The 19,020-nt window shown below is 42.2% G+C and overlaps 1 protein-coding gene across 1 annotated transcript in view; it reads right to left on the bottom strand.

Moving 5' to 3' along the window:
• LOC135216404 (X-ray repair cross-complementing protein 5-like) overlaps positions 1–19,020 on the bottom strand; it is a 205,487-nt gene that overhangs the window by 21,374 nt on the left and 165,093 nt on the right. The window contains exons 6-9 of the mRNA XM_064251693.1: positions 16,891–17,081; positions 16,262–16,343; positions 14,732–14,809; positions 5,936–6,071 (exon numbers count right to left, since the gene is read on the bottom strand). Coding sequence (XP_064107763.1) covers positions 5,936–6,071; positions 14,732–14,809; positions 16,262–16,343; positions 16,891–17,081 — 487 coding nt within the window. The remainder of the gene's footprint in view (positions 1–5,935; positions 6,072–14,731; positions 14,810–16,261; positions 16,344–16,890; positions 17,082–19,020) is intronic.

Raw genomic sequence — 19,020 nt, 5'->3', positions numbered from 1 at the left:
CAGACCAGGGCTTACATACGTCACAACGAGAAGTCAAGTCACAAACCTGTCCACGACAAGAGCTACAAATGTCATGTGGTTCATACTCCCTGCTACTCATCCTTGTCCCACAAACCGGGCAGTTCCTGATGTTGCTGGCAGAAGGAAGCATCGTAATTTCTTGGTAATCCATTGTAGAATTGGACAGGTCAGTAGTTCCGGGTCGCGCAAAAGTTCGTAATTTAAGATAAGAACCACTACAGAAATCAAAGTTAATTCACTATTTCGTGATGTAATGCGTGAGTGGTAATTCATATAAAGTCTCATTTAACAAATAATGAAAGCTTTAAAGGCACAAAAATGTTTAAGGAAATTTATAAAGAGCGGCCGTGATGTAAACAACACGGGCGCTCGTTAACAACTGATTTGAGGGAAGGTTTTTCGTATCTGTCAACGACAGTGTTGCCAACTGGCGGACAGAATAGGAGGTAACAGGGTTGCCAATGTGGTAAATTTTGGTGCGGTTTTTGGGGATTTAGGGCTAGATTTATTATATTAAGGTAATGTTTATTAATATAGAAGGTTTTACAGTAAATTCAGATAAAGTTTAGACCCGCATCTAAACTCCAGAGAGAGACTGATATAGAGATGAAGGGGCTTCAATCTCAACACCTTACAGTGCTGGTCCTCAGCAAGATCTAAAAGTATTTGATGCAATACCGAGGAAAGTACGTATGGAACAATAACTTTGGAAGTAGACAGTGAAAAGTCTCATCTCCTCTAGAGAAAACATTGACGTCTACAAGGTTCCAGGTGCTGAAAATTCCTCCAGAATGGTACCCTCAGCAACACACAGACCACTGCTTATGACCCCAGGCCATGGCAGTTTTAAATTAAGGACAGATCCTATGATAACTTGAAAATCTTATTATTGGGAGGGGACATTCTAACATCTCCAAGCAGTTAAGGAGATGCCTACGTCAATGGAACTGTATGGAGTTGTGTAGTAGAGTTAATTTTTTCTCAACGGAAGAATGAGACATCTACCAAGCGCATTGGAAATTCTGAAAAGTTTTGCCCTGAGACTACAAGGGCTCAACAGGAGACTAAGCAATTCTTGAACATGAAATTACTCAATAGAATTCAGAGTAGATACAAGGGGCAGGCCTATGAGTCTGAATTAGGCAAAATTTAAGGAAACATCCACTGCTCAAGCCTGAGGGCTAACAAAGTAGTAGTAATCATTCAGATGTCCCTGTTCATCTACATGCTAGGAAGCTAAATGAGTGTTCCTTAAATCCACACCAAGTGCCAGACTTACGGATGTCAAGGCCCTTGTAGGCAGTTGTTCTTCCTGAATCCACAATTGCTAAAACACCGTCCTTCCACAGAATGGATGATCAAACCAATATGTTGTTTCATTTCACTCAAACCAGCAAACTTCCCACAATGACTTTGTTTCTGACCGGGAATAAACCTGGTAAGCATCCTTATGTCTTTCCACTGCCCTGGCATCTAAAAAGTTTTACCAGGTGTAGTTCGACCATTCTATGTTGCATGAAAGTGTAATGACACTAGTTAAACTCTGTGTTGCATGACAGAGGGAAAGAACCAAATGGACGATTCCCGGTTACAGTGTCCCTCCTACAGTCCTGGAGCCAAAGTTGGTTCTGGATTACTTACAAATTTAATGAAAGTTATTTGTAAGTCGCAATTCTTACGCTGAAACTGTACATTAATTGAGCATGATTATCTTAAAATAACCCGTGAGGCCATGTTTCCTACTGAGGAAAAGCCCTTACCATATAGGAAGTTTCTTTCAGGTCTAAAATCTTCAAGCAGCACATGCCTATTCATCTTGACCAACAAGCATGCATAATTAAATATCATCCCCCCATCACAAGATAAGAATGGGGTTATAAAGAATTAACAATATAATGCATAGAAATTGGGCCAGAAGAAGCAACAGGTCCTTGGCCTTTGGAATACTGTTGACAGAGTGGGCTAACTTGAATCACTGATTCAGTAGAAGTGTCTTGCTCCTAAAGTTGACACCATCTACCAATGGGCAACAAGTCCCTGACATAACTTATAGAGGGCTGCACACTAACCCAAACAAAGTTGACAGAACAGCAATACCTTCTGGTAAAAACCTCTTGAAGGAACTTGCATGACTGTGGATATATGGTAAATGGAATACATTCTGCATGTGTACCACAAGTCTGACCATTCTTTGGAAAGGCACTAAAACCATGCTAGAAAACCAACAAGTATATGAGCAGACACTTACTGTTATTCAGTCTCCAAATGTCCAAGAATATCTCCAATTACTTATGGGTGTCTTCCTAAAGAATTACCCTTGGACCATCATTCCCTCTATATACAATCACCTACTAAAAGAGACTTATGAGAGATCTCTGCTGAAGACAAGGGAAGCTATAAGAGGGAGATTAAACCAGTGGAGGACAACTAAAAAGAATCACAACTGCCCTTCACCGTCTCCACCATATAACATACTGGTCCCAAGTCCCTCCATGTATCTTTGTGATGGTAATTGCTTCATAGCAAAGAAAGATAAAGTAAAGGAGAACGTATTTTCGAGAAGTTCAGCAGCAAGGAGGCTTTCGCGCCACTGTTGGAGGCGCCTATGCTCGCGGCTGTTCTAGATTCGGCAGGAATGTTGTGGATCTCGTCAGGACGTGAGAAACGCCGCGATTTCTGATGCAATACCTCATCTAGATTCATCTAAGAAGTTCTAGAAATCCCTGGAGTCGGTGACGTTCGCCATAGGCTCTGCCCCCAGAGTGCCGTATAAATACGACGAACGAACTTTGGAGAGCAGTGATCGTAAGAGGAAGAGATCGTAAAAGAGAGAGATCACCAGTTAGCAAGAGCCACAGATCAGATTATCAGTGAGAGATCAGCAGCAGTGATCGTCAGAGAAAGACTAGAAACGAAGGAACCGACGAAGTATCAATCAAAAGAAGAATTGTTCGAGTGTTGGTTGGATATTGGTCTAGTCGTCTTCCGGTGTGGACGGCCGAGTTGTCTCTACGTTGAGCAGACTTCGGAGAAGAAAAGGGGAGAGTTCCTGCCTTACGAATAGACTAGTTTCTGCAATACGGAGTCAAGGGGACGTCTGCAATTGCCGCCCTCCTTTAGTGAAGCCACGCTACAAGTCACTAAACCGTCCTGCAAGTATTTGAATTACCTCACTGTTTCCCCAAGTTCATGCAGTGTAAGATTCTATCTTTTTATGTAAATAGGAGATACCATTCTGCATTTACCTTTGTTAGTAAGCTTGTAAATAAACCTTTGTTGTGTTAGTGTTTCTTTCTATATTCGTATCCCCAGTTTTAACTGTTTGTGTTGATATAAATTTTTTTTTTTTTATTATTTCATATCGAACCTGAAGCGGACCTCTCTCAGAGGCCGTAACATAGTGTCGACCCTTTCCAGGATATTTCGACACCGTAACATTGTCTCTGAGATCTCCAGATCCGTAACTATCTTAGGAGGTTGCAACTGTCCATATCCCAGAACCTGAATCTGCACTTATCCCCGAAAGGTATAAAATAAGACTACCAATAGATAATCCCGAGCTGCATAATCAGACAGGAAGAGAAAGTGTTCTCACTTCTTCCAAACAGAGTGAGTATAAGCATGACATTACCCTGCAGCATCAGAAATGAGTCATTTGTTTCCTTGCTAAAATCTACCTCTGGGTTGGCGTCTCCACCTCTCTAAGAAGTCGCAGAGACGAGACACCATAGATAAAAGGTAATAACTCAAACTGAAAATCCATCAGCAGTCTGTCAGTCTCGAGTTCATTACCCCACAGGAAAGAGAAAGAAAGCGAACCTCCTATTAAAGATGGTTAAAGGACCAATTAGCATTGTACAGCAAAAGGCTGCCTTCAGCTCTCCGCAACTTTAAAAGACAAGACGACAAGCCAAGGCAGACACAAAGGGAGATCGTGTCAGAGGACGAGAAATGTTACAAAATGCTCTCAAATTGGAGAAAGCGTTGGTTCTCTTCTCCAATATTTAGTGCGTCAAAATACGCTAAGACAATTAAGATTTATTCTCTATGTGGCCTCTATCCTCAACAAAATAAGGATACAGTAAGGCGTAGTGTGGAAACAAACGCCAACCAGCCCAAAGGAGTTCCTCCAACTCCATTCAAACTCTTCTTCTGTCAGCGGGCGACAGAGGAGACAGCTGCCGGCAGGAGGTAAACAAAGAGCTTAAAGGATTGCTCTTTCTCCGCAACCCTTGGCGACAAAAAGCGACACTTGTCGATAATGAGGTGACAGCAGCTGAGTGTTGTATCGAATCCACCACGACTCAATGAGAGCAAGACAGTTTAAGCGACTCGGGGACTCGGCCAAGTCTGCACTCGGCACAAGTCAACTGCGTTCACATGAATCACACGAGTCAACAATGTCCACAGCAGGGTTCCCAGATGTATCAGACCAAATTATCGTACCAAATCTCTTCAAATTATCGTACTTTGATTAATAATCGTTTATCGTACAGAGGGTCAAATTATCATACTCGTACGATAATTATCGTACATCTGGGAACCCTGGTCTGCAGTCCGCATGAGTCGACAGAGGGAGGCGGTGGAAGAGGAGTTACAACACTCCTGTGTCGTCCGAAAGCAATCGTACATACCTGAAAGCATTCCTATATGAAACTAAGTTAGAAATCTCTGAAGCTAGAATATCTAACTCTGCAAGAACTTTAGATACTACAGACAGTGTAGACTTGAAAGAGAAACATTAATCAAGGCAGTAGTAAGAGATTTGCCGATAGCTGAAGAGGAAGCACACAAAGAACAGACACAAACATTACGAAGAAAAAGTATGCTAGCATACAAGAAGTTAGAATAACCAAAACATGAGAGACAAACAGTCGACCGAGTTGACATTATCTAAACGTGTAAAACTCGCTACAGATACATATCATCTCAATAAAATGTCTATACCTTTATCATATATTATTAAGCCTATGCATGCTAACACCTAAAACTAGGTGTTGAAGATGACTGAATGCGCCTATGGAGCGAGCATTAGCGCTTACCGAAACAGTCCTTATGTGAATTCTTTAACGGTCCTTTGGCGAACACTTAAAACGAGATTCAGACCATGAAACGGCGAAGTAGGTATCGGAGGGCACAGAATCCCATTGTCCCGAGAACCGACCCGGTTCCCTGGCAGCGGACGTTTCCAACCGTTGCAGGGCAGTCCTAGGCTCGGGCTACCTACAGACGAGGGCACCAACACCTTACTTCTAACAGGGAACGCGAAAATGAGAGCACACTGGAGGGATTCGGAATGTTCCCGTAACGAACTAAGTTCAAATTGTATTAGAACTGAAAATAGGTTAAATGTTTTAACTTCTTGTTACGCTTTTCCTGAACCGAATGGGGAGCAGAAGGCAGAGCTACAATGGAAGTCAATACTAGCCTACTAAAATTCCTAGTCCGAGTAGGGATAGCCTGACAGGTTTAAGTCCTGATCTAACTAATTGCTTTTGCAATCTATTAGTTCCAGTCTTTCCTATATCTCACATATTCAGGCATAAATTTCTCTGAACAATTCCCTACATTCTTCACATTACACCAAAACATTCCTACATAGCCTGATGTTATTGGTTTTACTTCCGGAGGAAGATATCCTAGGAAAATGAAATTACAATACCGCAAACAGGTGTAAAACAGCCAAACTTCATAGAATACCAACAATCGCCTAGCCGCAATGGCGGCAAGGAGAATTCTGACAAGAGCTAAAACATTTGAAACACACCTGGTGGGGAACAGGTAAACTAGACAGTCGTCCGTTTTTTTGTTTGAATGCTGACTTCCTAATCGACGGGGAGATATAGCTAAATTTAACAGTAGGTAAGATTCATCTCAAATAAATACAGTTCTAGAATAATAGAAAACTCATTACCATCAATCATTTTCTCATCAACATAAACAAAATTGGCAGGTTTGACATGAAAATATGGCTTGATGAAGCTGAGTGGCTTGAATCCAATAAGTTCAATGCCTGGAGGATAAACGCTGCTCAGGTTGCGAACTTCATCCTGCAAATGGTTTTATTAATTAAAAAATATGTCATTAAAAAATGAAGGAGAATGACCCAAAAACAAATTTTTTTATATATTTACAGCAAAGGTTGATTCAGGTCATCTAATAACTGCCAACAACTGCAATGGTGAATTTCTCATAATTGCTAGCAACTGCAATGTTGAATTCCAAGATGCTATTTTATAGCAGCTCAAGTAGGGCTAGTCAAATAAGACATTCTATTTTCATAACTTATTTCCTCATGACAAACCACAAGTTATCTCATAAAACTTACACCCTTTTAAGACAATAATAGTAATTGGACAAAAAAAAGTCACTGAGGAATATAGCCAGAACACACCTCCCTAATTCCAAGTTGAATTTCCTACCTTAGCCACCCACACTGTTTCTTTCCCTTCACTAAGAACATAAAGGGAAATTTCAATGGACAGTTTTAAATATAATACTCTTCTGTATATGACTTATGAATAAACTGCATCCTCAGATGGATGCAACACGCTTAATTAAGTTAGACGAAGGAAAGAGCCAAACATGTGAGATGCAGATATTAGAAGAATTGCGGAGGCACCCATTCAATACATCTTTACTTCTTGGAAAACCTCAATACTAATCAGCTTTCCAATCAATGAAAAGACACTTGTGGAAATAAGCTTCAACCTAGGCCTATTCTAGCTAAAAAATCATACTGGGTTTGGGTTTATATCCAATAATAATGTGAGCTAAAGGATCAGAATGAGAGAGAGAGAGAGAGAGAGAGAGAGAGAGAGAGAGAGAGAGAGAGAGAGAGAGAGAGAGAGAGAGAGAGAGAGAGAGAGAGATTGTCAACATAAACCAAGAATGATAGCTGAGCAATAACTGGGGATAAATGTAGCACTCACGGAACTATTTGCTTCACTTACTTGTAATGAATCAGTAATCTAGTCAAGATCCTGAGAAGAGTTCTCAGATATTAACTACTGAGAAGTTGCATGAGAAGCTCCTCTCTTAAAATAGCATAGGACTTGAGCTGGCGCACCAAACACATTACAAATGCGCTCTTACTCACTTTGGATAAAACACCAGCAAATCCGAGAGCGCAATCTGTGTTCTAATGAATGCTCTAACCCTCTTTCAAAGTTTGTGAGCTGCCTCCATGAATTTCTTTGGATGATAATCTCATTCCATTATATCTATAAATGCCAAACAAAGGGTGAAGAAAGTATAACAATTCTCAATGGATCATGAAGATTAACCCACCAAGGTCGATATCCTCTACATACTACATGCTGCATAACTTTGTAAACCTAAAAGTTATGGTAAACAAAACAGATGTGCAATAAACTCCAAGTACAGCATTAGCAATAACTGAATGGAAGTTATAACATTAAAACACAATCATAATTCCCACCTATCAAAAGGCTGTCGTAAAGAGTTTTGCTTTGAGAAAAATTCTGTGGATTAAAGCCTCTTAAAAATCTATAATTAAAGATAAGAATTTTGATATTTTGAAAATAATTCAAGGGAAATCCTTATTTTCTGCTGTCATGTTCTTTTCCACTGGGATCAGAACAGTCATTAAGGGAAATAAAGGAGAAATGTAATGAGCTGAGGATATGAACACTACTGGTGACCTAGAAAAGTATGAAAAACAGCCTATGTCTAAGGTCAGTCACATCCTTGAGTGGCTGAGGGTCTAAGTCAATTCAGGACTCCTTATGAGAATTACAATTACTTCTTTTTCTTAATGTTTACAGCAGCGTAACATCTGGTTGTCATGCATTACAAACTTGCAATTCAATTGAAACTTAAGGAAAATGATATTGTTAGTATACAATAAAGTTTTGTACATACTTACCCGGCAGATATATACTTAGCTTATGTCTCTGACGTCCCGACAGAATTCAAAACTCGCGGCACACGCTACAGGTAGGTCAGGTGATCACCCTCTCCCGCCGCTGGGTGGCGGGAATAGGAACCATTCCCGTTTTCAGACCAGATTTTTCTCTTACGCCTATCTCCTGAGGGGAGGATGGGTGGGCCATTCATCGTATATATCTGCCGGGTAAGTATGTACAAAACTTTATTGTATACTAACAATATCATTTTTGTACATGCAACTTCCCCGGCAGATATATACTTAGCTGATTGACACCCTTGGTGGCGGGTAAGAGATAGTTACTCAATATAACAATAAAAAACAGGGAAACAACATCTGTTGTAGGTCATATATATAAACTTATTAAAACCTTGGTTCCTACCTTATTGGGCAGAAGACTTCATGATTACTGTCTATGAGTCTGCTTGCCTCAAGAGTTTCAGTGGGGATGAGACCTGACACTGATAGCTCTTCTGGATCGTGTCAATGGGGGCGAGCCCGCTTACTTGACAGAGCCTTGTCTTGGATCATACCAATGGGGGCTGACCCACTTACATGGTAGAGCCTTCACCTTTGTCATATCAACGGGGACTAACCCTCTTACATGACAGAGCCTAGGTCCAAATCACTAACAAGGAGCACGAAAAACCAATCCCGACCACCTGACCACACTACATTTGTTAACACTACGATTTGAAAGGAGCATTCCCAAGACCCCTTCCAATCGACCATAAAAACACAACACCAAAAAACGTCTAAAATTACTAACTTAACTAACTATAAAGGATTAGGTTCAGCTCCTTGTCCCAGCAACGAATCCGCAGACACGAACGGTCCGAGAGAGAAGCACTTGTCATAAGTGACTCGCACGTCTCTTAAGTAATTTGATGCAAAAACCGAATTGCACCTCCAATAGGTGGATTCGACAAGAGTCTGTATCGACATATTCCTATGATACGCTAAAGAGGTAGCTACAGCTCTGACCTCATGTGCTTTGACTCTTAGAAGCCTTAAATGTTCCTCTTCACAGGAAGCATGCGCTTCTTTGATAACGTCTTTAATAAAATACGCTTGAGCATTCTTAGAAATCATCCTCTTAGGATTTCTTACGGAACACCAAAGGCTATCTACATTTCCACCAAGTAGCTTCTTCCTCTCTAGGTAGAACTTGAGGATCCTGACTGGGCACAATGTCCTCTCTAAGTCTCTCCCTACCAAAGAGGACAGTCCCTTAATCTCAAAAGTCCTTGGCCATGGTTTAGAAGGATTTTCATTCTTTGCTAAAAACAGGATATTAAAGGAGCATACTGCAGAATCTTCCTTAAAGCCCACAGTTCCTTCTAAAGCCTGAAGTTCACTAACTCTCTTAGCAGAGGCTAGTGCAAAGAGAAAGAGAGACTTTCTAGTCAAGTCTCTGAATGAGGAATTTTGAGGAGGTTCGAATTTCTCGGACATTAAATATCTAAGGACCACATCCAGGTTCCAACTAGGTGGTCTTATAGTCTTGGACTTCGAGGTTTCAAAGGACCTTAACAAGTCTTGCAGATCCTTGTCCTCCGAGATATTAAGGCCTCTATGTCTAAAAACAGATGAGAGCATGCTTTTATATCCCCTTATTGTGGTAACGGCCAGATTGCATTTCTCCCTCAAATAAAGGAGAAAATCCGCTATTTCAGTTACAGAGGTACTGTTTGGCTCCCTCCGTCGAAACGAACTTCCTTACCACCTCTCCTATTATCTTGAAAGGAGGAAAAGCGTACCCGTCGATCCCCTTCCAATCCAGAAGGAGACCGTCCACTGCAACTGCCTTTGGATCTGAAATCGGAGAGCGGTAGTTCTCCAACCTCGCATTCCAATTCGTTGCGAACAGGTCGATATTGGGTCTCCCCCAGAGGTCCCAAATCTCGTTGCACACTTCTGAATGCAGAGTCCATTCCGTGGAAAGGACCTGATCTCTTCTGCTCAGAAGATCTGCTCTCACGTTCTTTTCCCCCTGGATGAACCTGGTTAGAAGAGTTATTCGCCGTTCCTCGGTCCAAAGAAGAAGCTCCTTTGCTTTTTCGAACAGGGAGAAGGAGTGAGTCCCTCCCTGTTTCCTTATATAGGCTAGAGCTGTCGTGTTGTCCGAATTCACTTGCAACACGGCACCCAATACTTGAGGTTCGAAGTGAACGAGAGCTAGATGGACTGCTGCTAGTTCCTTCTTGTTGATATGCCAGGACACCTGTTCCCCACTCCAGGTGCCTGACACTTCTCTCGAGCCTAGAGTCGCTCCCCATCCTTTTTCCGAGGCGTCTGTGAATAACACTAGGCGAGGGCTCGACAACTGAAGGGAGAGCCCTTGATTCAATCTGTTTGGCTCTAACCACCAACTGAGGTCCTCCTTTATGCTCTTTGAGAGCTGAAAGGAGTCCGAAAGCTCTTGGTGCTTCTGATCCCATTTCACTCTGAGGAAGAATTGTAGGGGTCTTAAGTGTAGCCTCCCTAGAGAAACGAACTGTTCCAACGAGGAAAGGGTCCCCAGAAGACTCATCCATTCCCTCGCGGAACATTGTTCTTTCTCTAGGAAGGTCGTCACTTTCTGTAAACATCTCTCCTGTCGTTCCTTTGATGGATACACACGAAAACCCCGAGAATCCATCAGAATCCCCAGATAGACAATGATTTGCTGGGGATTCATCTGGGACTTCCCGAGGTTTAGTAACAGTCCCAGGGACTGAACTAGATCCAGTGTTAATTTCAAGTACTCCAGACATCGATCTTTTGATTGGGCCCGGATCAGCCCATCGTCGAGATACAACGAGATTCTTACTCCTTCGATATGAAGCCAATGAGCGACATTCCTCATAAGACCCGTGAACACCTGAGGGGCCGTGGCAAGACCGAAGCATAGGCCTCGAAATTGAAAAACTTTGCCCTGTACCATGAATCTTAGGTACCTCCTGGACGAGGGATGGATAGGTACATGAAAATAGGCATCCTGAAGGTCCAGGGACACCATCCAATCCCCCCCCTGGACAAAGAGCTGCAAGAACGGAGGAAGTCGTCTCCATCGTGAACTTCGTCTTGACAATGAAGCGATTCAGGGCAACTTTACGTCCAGGACTGGTCTCACTCTCCTGAGGCTTTTGGTACAAGAAAAAGACGGTTGTAGAACCCTGGAGATTGAAGGTCTTGAACCCTTTCTATCGCCTCTTTGTCCATCATTTCTTCTACTAGTTGTTAGCAGGGCGGGCTGGTTTCTTTAAAGAATCTCGGTATCTTGCTGTTAACTCCCTTGGAGTTGTTGTTAAGGGAGGCTTCTCCCTGAAGGGGATAAGGTATCCTCTCTCGAGGATAGAGAGGGACCAGTTGTCCGCCCCTCTCTGAGCCCAGACTTTCGCAAACTTCAGCAGTCTGGCTCCTACTGTAGTCTGGAGGACTACTTTCTCATTGTGGTTTAGGGAAGGGCTTGCGTGCTGATCTTCTCTTTAACCGGGTCTCCTACTCCTAAGAGAGGGTCTAGCCGTCGTTCTCCCCCAAATCGAAAGGGCTGCTGAAAAGCAGGCTTCTCTCTTTTAGCCAAAGGGACTGCTGGTTTTAGTCTTTTCGCCGACTGCGCAAGCAGATCCTGAGTAGCCTTTCCGGATAAAGACTTAGATATATTTCTCACTGTCTCTTGTGGAAACAGGTGACTAGACAGGGGCGAATAAAGCAGGGAGGATCTCTGTAGAGGAGACACCGATTTCGTCAAAAAAGAACTGTAGACAGATCTCTTTTTAAGGACTGCCGATCCAAAGAGAGAAGCCACCTCCGTAGATCCATCCATCAAGGCCTTATCCAGACAAGAAAGTACACTCGTTAAAACTTCCATCGAAACAAAGTCTGGATCCTGTGCTCTCTTAGCCAGGGCTCCCAAGGGCCCAATCCATAAAATCAAAGACCTCAAGTGTGCGAAATAGACCCTTAAGTAAATGGTCCATTTCGCACATTTTCCCATGAGGCCTTTGCCGAATGAAGAGAGCGTCTTCTAGACGAATCCACTAACGCTGAAAAATCAGCATCAGCTGAAGAAGGGAGGCCCAATCCCATTGGCTCTTTCGTGTCATACCAGACACCTGGCTTACCTGCCAACTTCGAAGGAGGGCAGGAGGAAAAAAACCGTCTTGCCCGCTTCATTTTTAGAGAGGAGCCAGTTCTCCAAGCTCTTGATGGCTTTCTTCATCGAAAAGGGTCGGATTCATTTTCACGAACGAAGAGGACTTGGAAAGCTTAGTGCTTGAAAGCAGTGATCCCGGCGAAGGAGGATCTGCAGGACGAAGAGAGTCACCGAACTCTTGAAGAAGCAGGGCTGCCAGTCTCTTGTAATCCGAGACGCCCGCATCTACAGGAAGTTCCTCCTCAGATACCTCTTCAAAGGTAGCATTAGGAGAAGAATGCCTCTTCGGAGAAGGAGTCCTAGAAGGAGAAGCGCTCTTTTCCTTCGAAGGAAGTTTGGTAGAGGAAGGAAAAGACCACTCCCCAAAGAGATCCTATTGCCTGAAGAAACAGTTTCTACTGGAAGGGGCCTCGCAGAAGAAGAATATGCCTTGGCTTCTTCTCAAAAGTTCTTGCTGCCTGAGAGGGGAAGAGCTCGCATCTTTACAGGAAACTCTATAAGGAGTAGGGCGAGAATCCCGTAACAGGCTCTTTTCAGGCTCTTGGCGCCTGTGAGGAGAGGCGCTAGCGTTACGTCGGTAGCGTCTATCAGGCGCTACGCTCCTTGGGGTAGAAAAACGTCTGCTCTCATCCTGGCTCCTGCCAGGAGAGGGGTTTACTTCCTTCCGAAGATTCTTGTGAGAAGGCAAACTCGTAACTCCTAAGGAAGGCCTAACAGGAGTAGGGCGTAGAGAACCCATCATGCTCTTTTCAGGCTCCTGGCGTCTGCGTGGAGAGGCGCTAGCGACCCGTTCTGGGCGCCTGGAAGGAGTAAAACGCCTGGTTGAAGAATACCGTCTAACATCACGATGGCGCCTGCTAGGAGAGGCGCTAAAATCTCTCCGAGAACGTCTGGGGGGCGAGATTTCTTCTTCTCTCTCTCTGAGTCCCCGTGAATAACGGAGATTATCTTGTTCCTTAAGATAGCAAGGAGATGCGCTTCTATCTCTCAGACGCCTCGATAAGGAGAGAACATTCTTTACTCCTACGAAAGGATCGACTATCCTTGTCAGGAGAGGGGCTTGCGCCCTTATTCGGGCGTCTAGACGAATGCGGGATCCTACTAGAAGAAGCTCTTCTGGTCGGAGTAGTAGATCGTTCTCGAAAGGGAGAGGCGTATAGCAACGATCTTGTTGGGGAGTAGCGCCTTCCAGGAGAGAGACGCCTACCAGAGTCCCCCCCCCCCCGAACGCCGACTTGACGACCGTCTCTTAAGAGAGCTCTTTACTGGAAGAGAGACGTCCTTCCTGCGAGAAGGCTCCTTAGACAGCGAGCCTACTAACGAGGATAGCTGCTCCTGTAGTCCTACCAAGAACTTCTTTGTAGAAGCACGAATTCCTTCCGGAGAAGAAACAGGAGACTTCATCGCTCTCTTCTTCTGAGCGGGAGAATACTCCGGAAAAGGCTCTGGGCTGGAGTCTAATGCGTCTCCTGCAGGCGCCTTCCAGGCTCTCTTCAGAGGGCGCGACTTAGACGCGGAGCTCCATCCGCGTCTTGGAGAAGTAGAATCCGAGTCGGAAAAACACTTCCTAAGGACGCTTTGTCTATAGCTGTCCAAGGCAGCCTGGGACGAGTCTACAGGGCCTGCCGAAGGGACGCCTGACCGTTGGGAATACTCTACATCCCCCTTGCGGCTTTCGACATTCCTCCTCCCTTGGTCATGGGAGTCTGAAAGAGGTCTAGGCCTAGAGCAATGCGGAGTCGGTCAGACGCCCCCTCCACTACACTAGGGACACTGTACCACTTCACTGCACACTTCACTCTTACCTTCCATTTCTCGTAATTGCCTTTGCAAATTACGGATCGACGCTTCCATTGCAGCTTTCTCCGATCGAGACGAATCTACGATTTCGCTGCGGGGGGAAGGATGAACCTGCGTTAGCAGTAGGAGAAATTACATTGGAAATAGAAAGATTGTCCTGATCCAAAGAGCAGGACCTACTTGAACTTTTAGCAGCTTTCCTAATTCTATCTTTCTCCAACTTATTTACATACGCAGTCAAACTCTTCCATTGAACTTCAGTCAAACTCAAACATTCGTCACATGTGTTACTAACTGAGCATTCATTCCCCCTACATTTAACACAAATAGTGTGAGGGTCCACCGCAGCTTTCGGCAGTCTCACCTTACATCCTTCTTTCACACAAACTCTAAAACGAGTTTCAGGCACAACATCAGCCATAATGAAGAATCCTAAGCAAATCCAAATAACGGTCCAAATCAGCGTATACCAAAGCCAAAGAAAGAATACTTCACCAAACAATCCTTAGCAAAGCAAGCAGAATTCCGTGCAGGAGGAACTAACAACGATGTTGTTAGCACCGGCGACAGAAAAAATCTGGTCTGAAAACGGGAATGGTTCCTATTCCCGCCACCCAGCGGCGGGAGAGGGTGATCACCTGACCTACCTGTAGCGTGTGCCGCGAGTTTTGAATTCTGTCGGGACGTCAGAGACATAAGCTAAGTATATATCTGCCGGGGAAGTTGCATGTACAAAAATGTCATTGTCCTGTAGAGTAACTTAGAGCCTTTCCATATTAAAACCCTTCTAGATGAGAACAAGAGAGTGATTTTACCAAAAGCTGCATAGAAATGTAAGCAAAAGTTAGGGCATAAATACTTACCAATGTAAATTTAATTTTCTTTCCTCCATATTCTTGATATTTAACAAAGTCTGATGGCAGTAGTAGTTCTCCATTATCCTAAAACATATAGAGGCAAACAAATAGTTAACAAAGTTTAAACAAATGAAAATAATTCATAGGAACCGGTTAATAACGCTGTGAAAGAACTGAATCAACCACCCTGATGAAACCTTACTGCAATATTTTATAAACTAGTAACTTGAAATAATTACAATGTTGAGGGGCTGAGAGATAACTGGAGCTTCCCAGTGTCATGAAGGAAAGTGTTCTTAAATCTAGTGGTAAAACTAAAGAAATACTCTTAATACGTATGTACTATATATGAAAAACGTAGCACTGCCAACAATTTCACTAACAGTGGCCTCTCATGAACCTTGCCGAGTTCATAGGTAGGTGCATGAGTGAGATCCATGGAAGAGATTCAATCTACAAAGTCAAATAAAACCAGTGCATTTCTTAATAAACATCCCTACCCATATGTCAAATTCTGCTACAGTCATAAAGTTATCCCAACCATGATTTTCAGACTCAGTATGGCTGACACAATCTTAACCTCCCCAAAATTATAATTATCATCAAAAGAAGTCTCATGTATTTAGCTCTACAATATATTTTTTAAACTGTCTCCAAAGTCCCATAACACCAGAATGAGTAAAATTCAGTGATATCACTTAACACTGTATACAATAAAGCATGTGGTAAATAGCCAGGACAAGAGCAATGTAAGTCCACATTGCTGTGAACATGATTGTCTGGTTAAACAAACCCCAGGTGTTCAGACTATACAAGAACATTCAGCAACATAGCAGTGTGACACAACTTGTGGTGGAAAAGGTGAGTGTATTTGTATACCCAACAGTCAAGACTTTGAAGACATCAAATGACATCATCTGTAAGAAATTTTCAGGTAAATTCAACTTGTCAAATTGGTATATTTTTGTTCTTTTCAATTTTAAATATACAGTACTACAACAAAGTACAAGTATTCATCTTCAAAATGATGCCATAATTAGCATTTTACCTCCAAAAATTATTTTACAGCAGGCCAAAAAAAAGCAAAAATTACAAGAATTCCAATTGTAGTAGATCATGACTGAATGGTGAGATCATCATCTTCACAGAAAGTTTGCTCTGGGTAGTAAAATAACTTGTATTTCTATTTGTCTCATCAGAAAAAAGTTAGATAATCATGTACCAAACTACAAACAATGCTTTTCATAAAAACCTAACATAAGTTTCTTATCTGTATAATGTAATGCAAACCAACCTCCTCTCTTCTCACTGAAAAATAAATTTGCTGCAGTCCCCGAAAACGCTTTCAACAGGTGATTTTCTCTAAAAACTAAAACTCAAAACATGAAAGCATACTAAGGAATCAATGCAGAACTAAAATAATTAATAATGCCAAAAGTTACTTACAAAAGATCTATGTTTTTTGTACATATGGTACATCCAAAGATACAAGAGACCCGTCAACAAAATAAAGCAGTGAGAAAAAATCAAGCTTACCTCAAGGTACTCCTTCTTCATATACCTCACTTCTTCATTGGTAACTTTCCAAAGTTTCACTTTTGATGGTTTATATGTTTTTCTGAAAGACAAATATATATTTCAACCTAAATAAACATTGAGATGAAATTAATTTCATTAATTTGCTATGAAGTTTGTTAACAACCAATGAGAATGTAGAAATAATTAAAAATATTTTGAAAGCTATCATTCAAACAAAATGTACATCCACTAAAGATACCAACCCTCTCAAAATGAACACAGAATGTGAAAATTACTATACAATATCAACTAAAAATTAATGAAAATTCTATATACACTTGTACAAAAGTTAATCTATGTCAATTGGTAAACTATGAAGTCCCCAGTTAAGGCCAGTTAAGTTGTACTACTACAAACTACCATATGTTGCAGTTACTACATTAACCAGCCCGATAAGAGTCTACTTGAGACTCAAGAGGTCTGGAAAAACTAAGCCCTAATACTAACTAACTGCAGTTACTACAGCTCTAGAATGTTAATCCTTATCTACAAACACAAAGGCACATGGAAAATAAGTAGTATATAATTTCATTTTCGCACAAACACAATATTATCAAATCAGATAGACCGTTGGGCACAATGCATACCTTACACCTGTGTAAATAGAAACAGACATTTCAACACCAGGAGCTAATGTAAAAATGGCTCTACCCAAAGTTCTCTGCTTATGTTCAATTCGTCTCACTCTGTCCATAAGCTCTTCAATACGATTGGTTGGATTAGCCAGAATAATGCCCTCCTGTGAGTCTTCATCTTCATCCTCACGAATTATCAAGTCCTGAAGAATAAAATGTTCTTAAAAATACAATATTTCCATACCCACAATCCCATATGAAAAAAATCTCTTCTTAACATAAGCTTTCATAGAAAATTAACTCCTCCAGTTATTTCAATGAATTAAGAAACTTCTCAGTAATTTTAGGAAAAAATGTAGAAGATATTATAACTAGAAAGTTTTCCTTCATTCTTCACCAAAGTCATGGATGAACCAAGGAAATCATTGCAGAGAGGCCCTTGAGAAGTTACTGTATGCTGATGACTTGGGGTTATGGCCAAGATTAAAGGATTACTATCTGATAAAGATTTTACTACCGAGTCATGGTGTACCTGAGGCAGTCCCTACTATTAAACATCAGCATCGGTTCCTCATCAGCACAAAATACTCAAGTTACTCACCAACTCCATTAATATTCATATGAAATAAAATTATTCTCACTTTATTCTATTAGCATCTACTAGAACACAGAATCCCCCCTGGGAGGAGGCAGCCACTCCTAGGGATGGAGCACCTGTAGCATAGAAAGTATTTCATTTTCATAAAGTTTTCTAGGAGGGAAAGCAAGAGCAGCTTTGCCTTGTTCCCTTTCGGATGCAAGCCAGTCATGTACATCATGAAGAGATTTCTTAGAAGCAGACGAAAGGACTAGTTTAGGCAGTTTCACTCCTTTGCTTCCTCATCAGGCACAGACACTGGAGAGGTAGGTGTAGCTGGAATGAAGTCCAGGAAGGTGTCAAGATGGTACTTCATAAGTAAGGAATAAGCAGTGGAAGACGTAGTTTTGTACTATCTCTTCTTCCTCCTCTGACAAAATCAGCGACAAATTCTTATCCTTGGAGGTAGGGAGAGCAGCTGTTTTCTGAAGAAAGCCCACAAGCTGTGAGTACTTGGCAGGTGGCACCAGTTGATCAAAGGTAGCATGTAGGCATCCGGAAAGTGGTGCCAGGTGCTCAGAGTTGGGCGCCGAACGTTCATAATCAAAAGTCTAGTGCGAGAAGTCGGTCACTTGATGCTCTACAATAAACGAGCGCTTCGGGCGATTGTGGGAAAACTCCAGATGCTCAACAGTCTTGGCGAGGAGGTGACGAATATTGCTCCTGAAAGCTATAGGAAGGCTGCAGGCTCACCTCTCTTTCAAGTGGGCACGACAATGCAGGATAAAGATGTGAGCACTTCTTGGTTGGGCTGGACGAATCCAACAGCGTTCAGTTGAGTCCTGAGGGAACCTGGCTCGACAGCCTACTATGTCTTCTCCCCGGTGTGAGGGAGCAGGACAGCGACCTTTATCTAGGAGCACTGGTGGGATGGACAGCTACCTCCTCTATATTTGCTGCACTTTCACTAATCACTACACTATCACTTGTAATTTTCTCCATTTGAGTCCTAACTGCAGACCCTATTTCAATCAGGGTGTCTGACAGAACACTGAAATTATGATCAAATCTTCATTCGAGGCTGGCAATGGCCTGGAGGGCAGAATCATGGTAATCTGGATTTGGAGAAGGTGGTAAAGTATGAGGACTCATGATGGGAGAAACAGTAGGAGGACGAGTAACAGATTTATTATCTACTGAAATAGGAATAGAATCTGTGCTGGCCTTATTCTCACTTCCTTTCCCTGTCCCTATCAAGTGCCTTATTCTTCCTTTCCCTGTCCCTATCAAGTTTACCAAGTTGAGATTTTAAAGTCTTTCATTTCTTGTCTTCCCAAACTTGACAGTCAGGCAAAGTATTGTGTTTACTGCACTCCTGTCCCCTACATTGAACAACACATTTAGTGTGATTCATAAGTCAACTTTGTCAGTGTAGTATTTGACATCTTGGACTGAAATGATCACTAATCTAACCAACACAATAATAACTGGTTGATGAAGGAAACCAAAACAACAAATTTCAAATACTTCGCCAACTACTATCAGCCAACAAACCATCTGAAAAA

The sequence above is a fragment of the Macrobrachium nipponense genome, chromosome 6, assembly GCF_015104395.2.
Source record: "Macrobrachium nipponense isolate FS-2020 chromosome 6, ASM1510439v2, whole genome shotgun sequence".
NCBI lineage: Eukaryota > Metazoa > Arthropoda > Malacostraca > Decapoda > Palaemonidae > Macrobrachium > Macrobrachium nipponense.
Note: the sequence above shows the minus strand (reverse complement) of the source record. Positions and strands in the feature narration are given on the sequence as shown.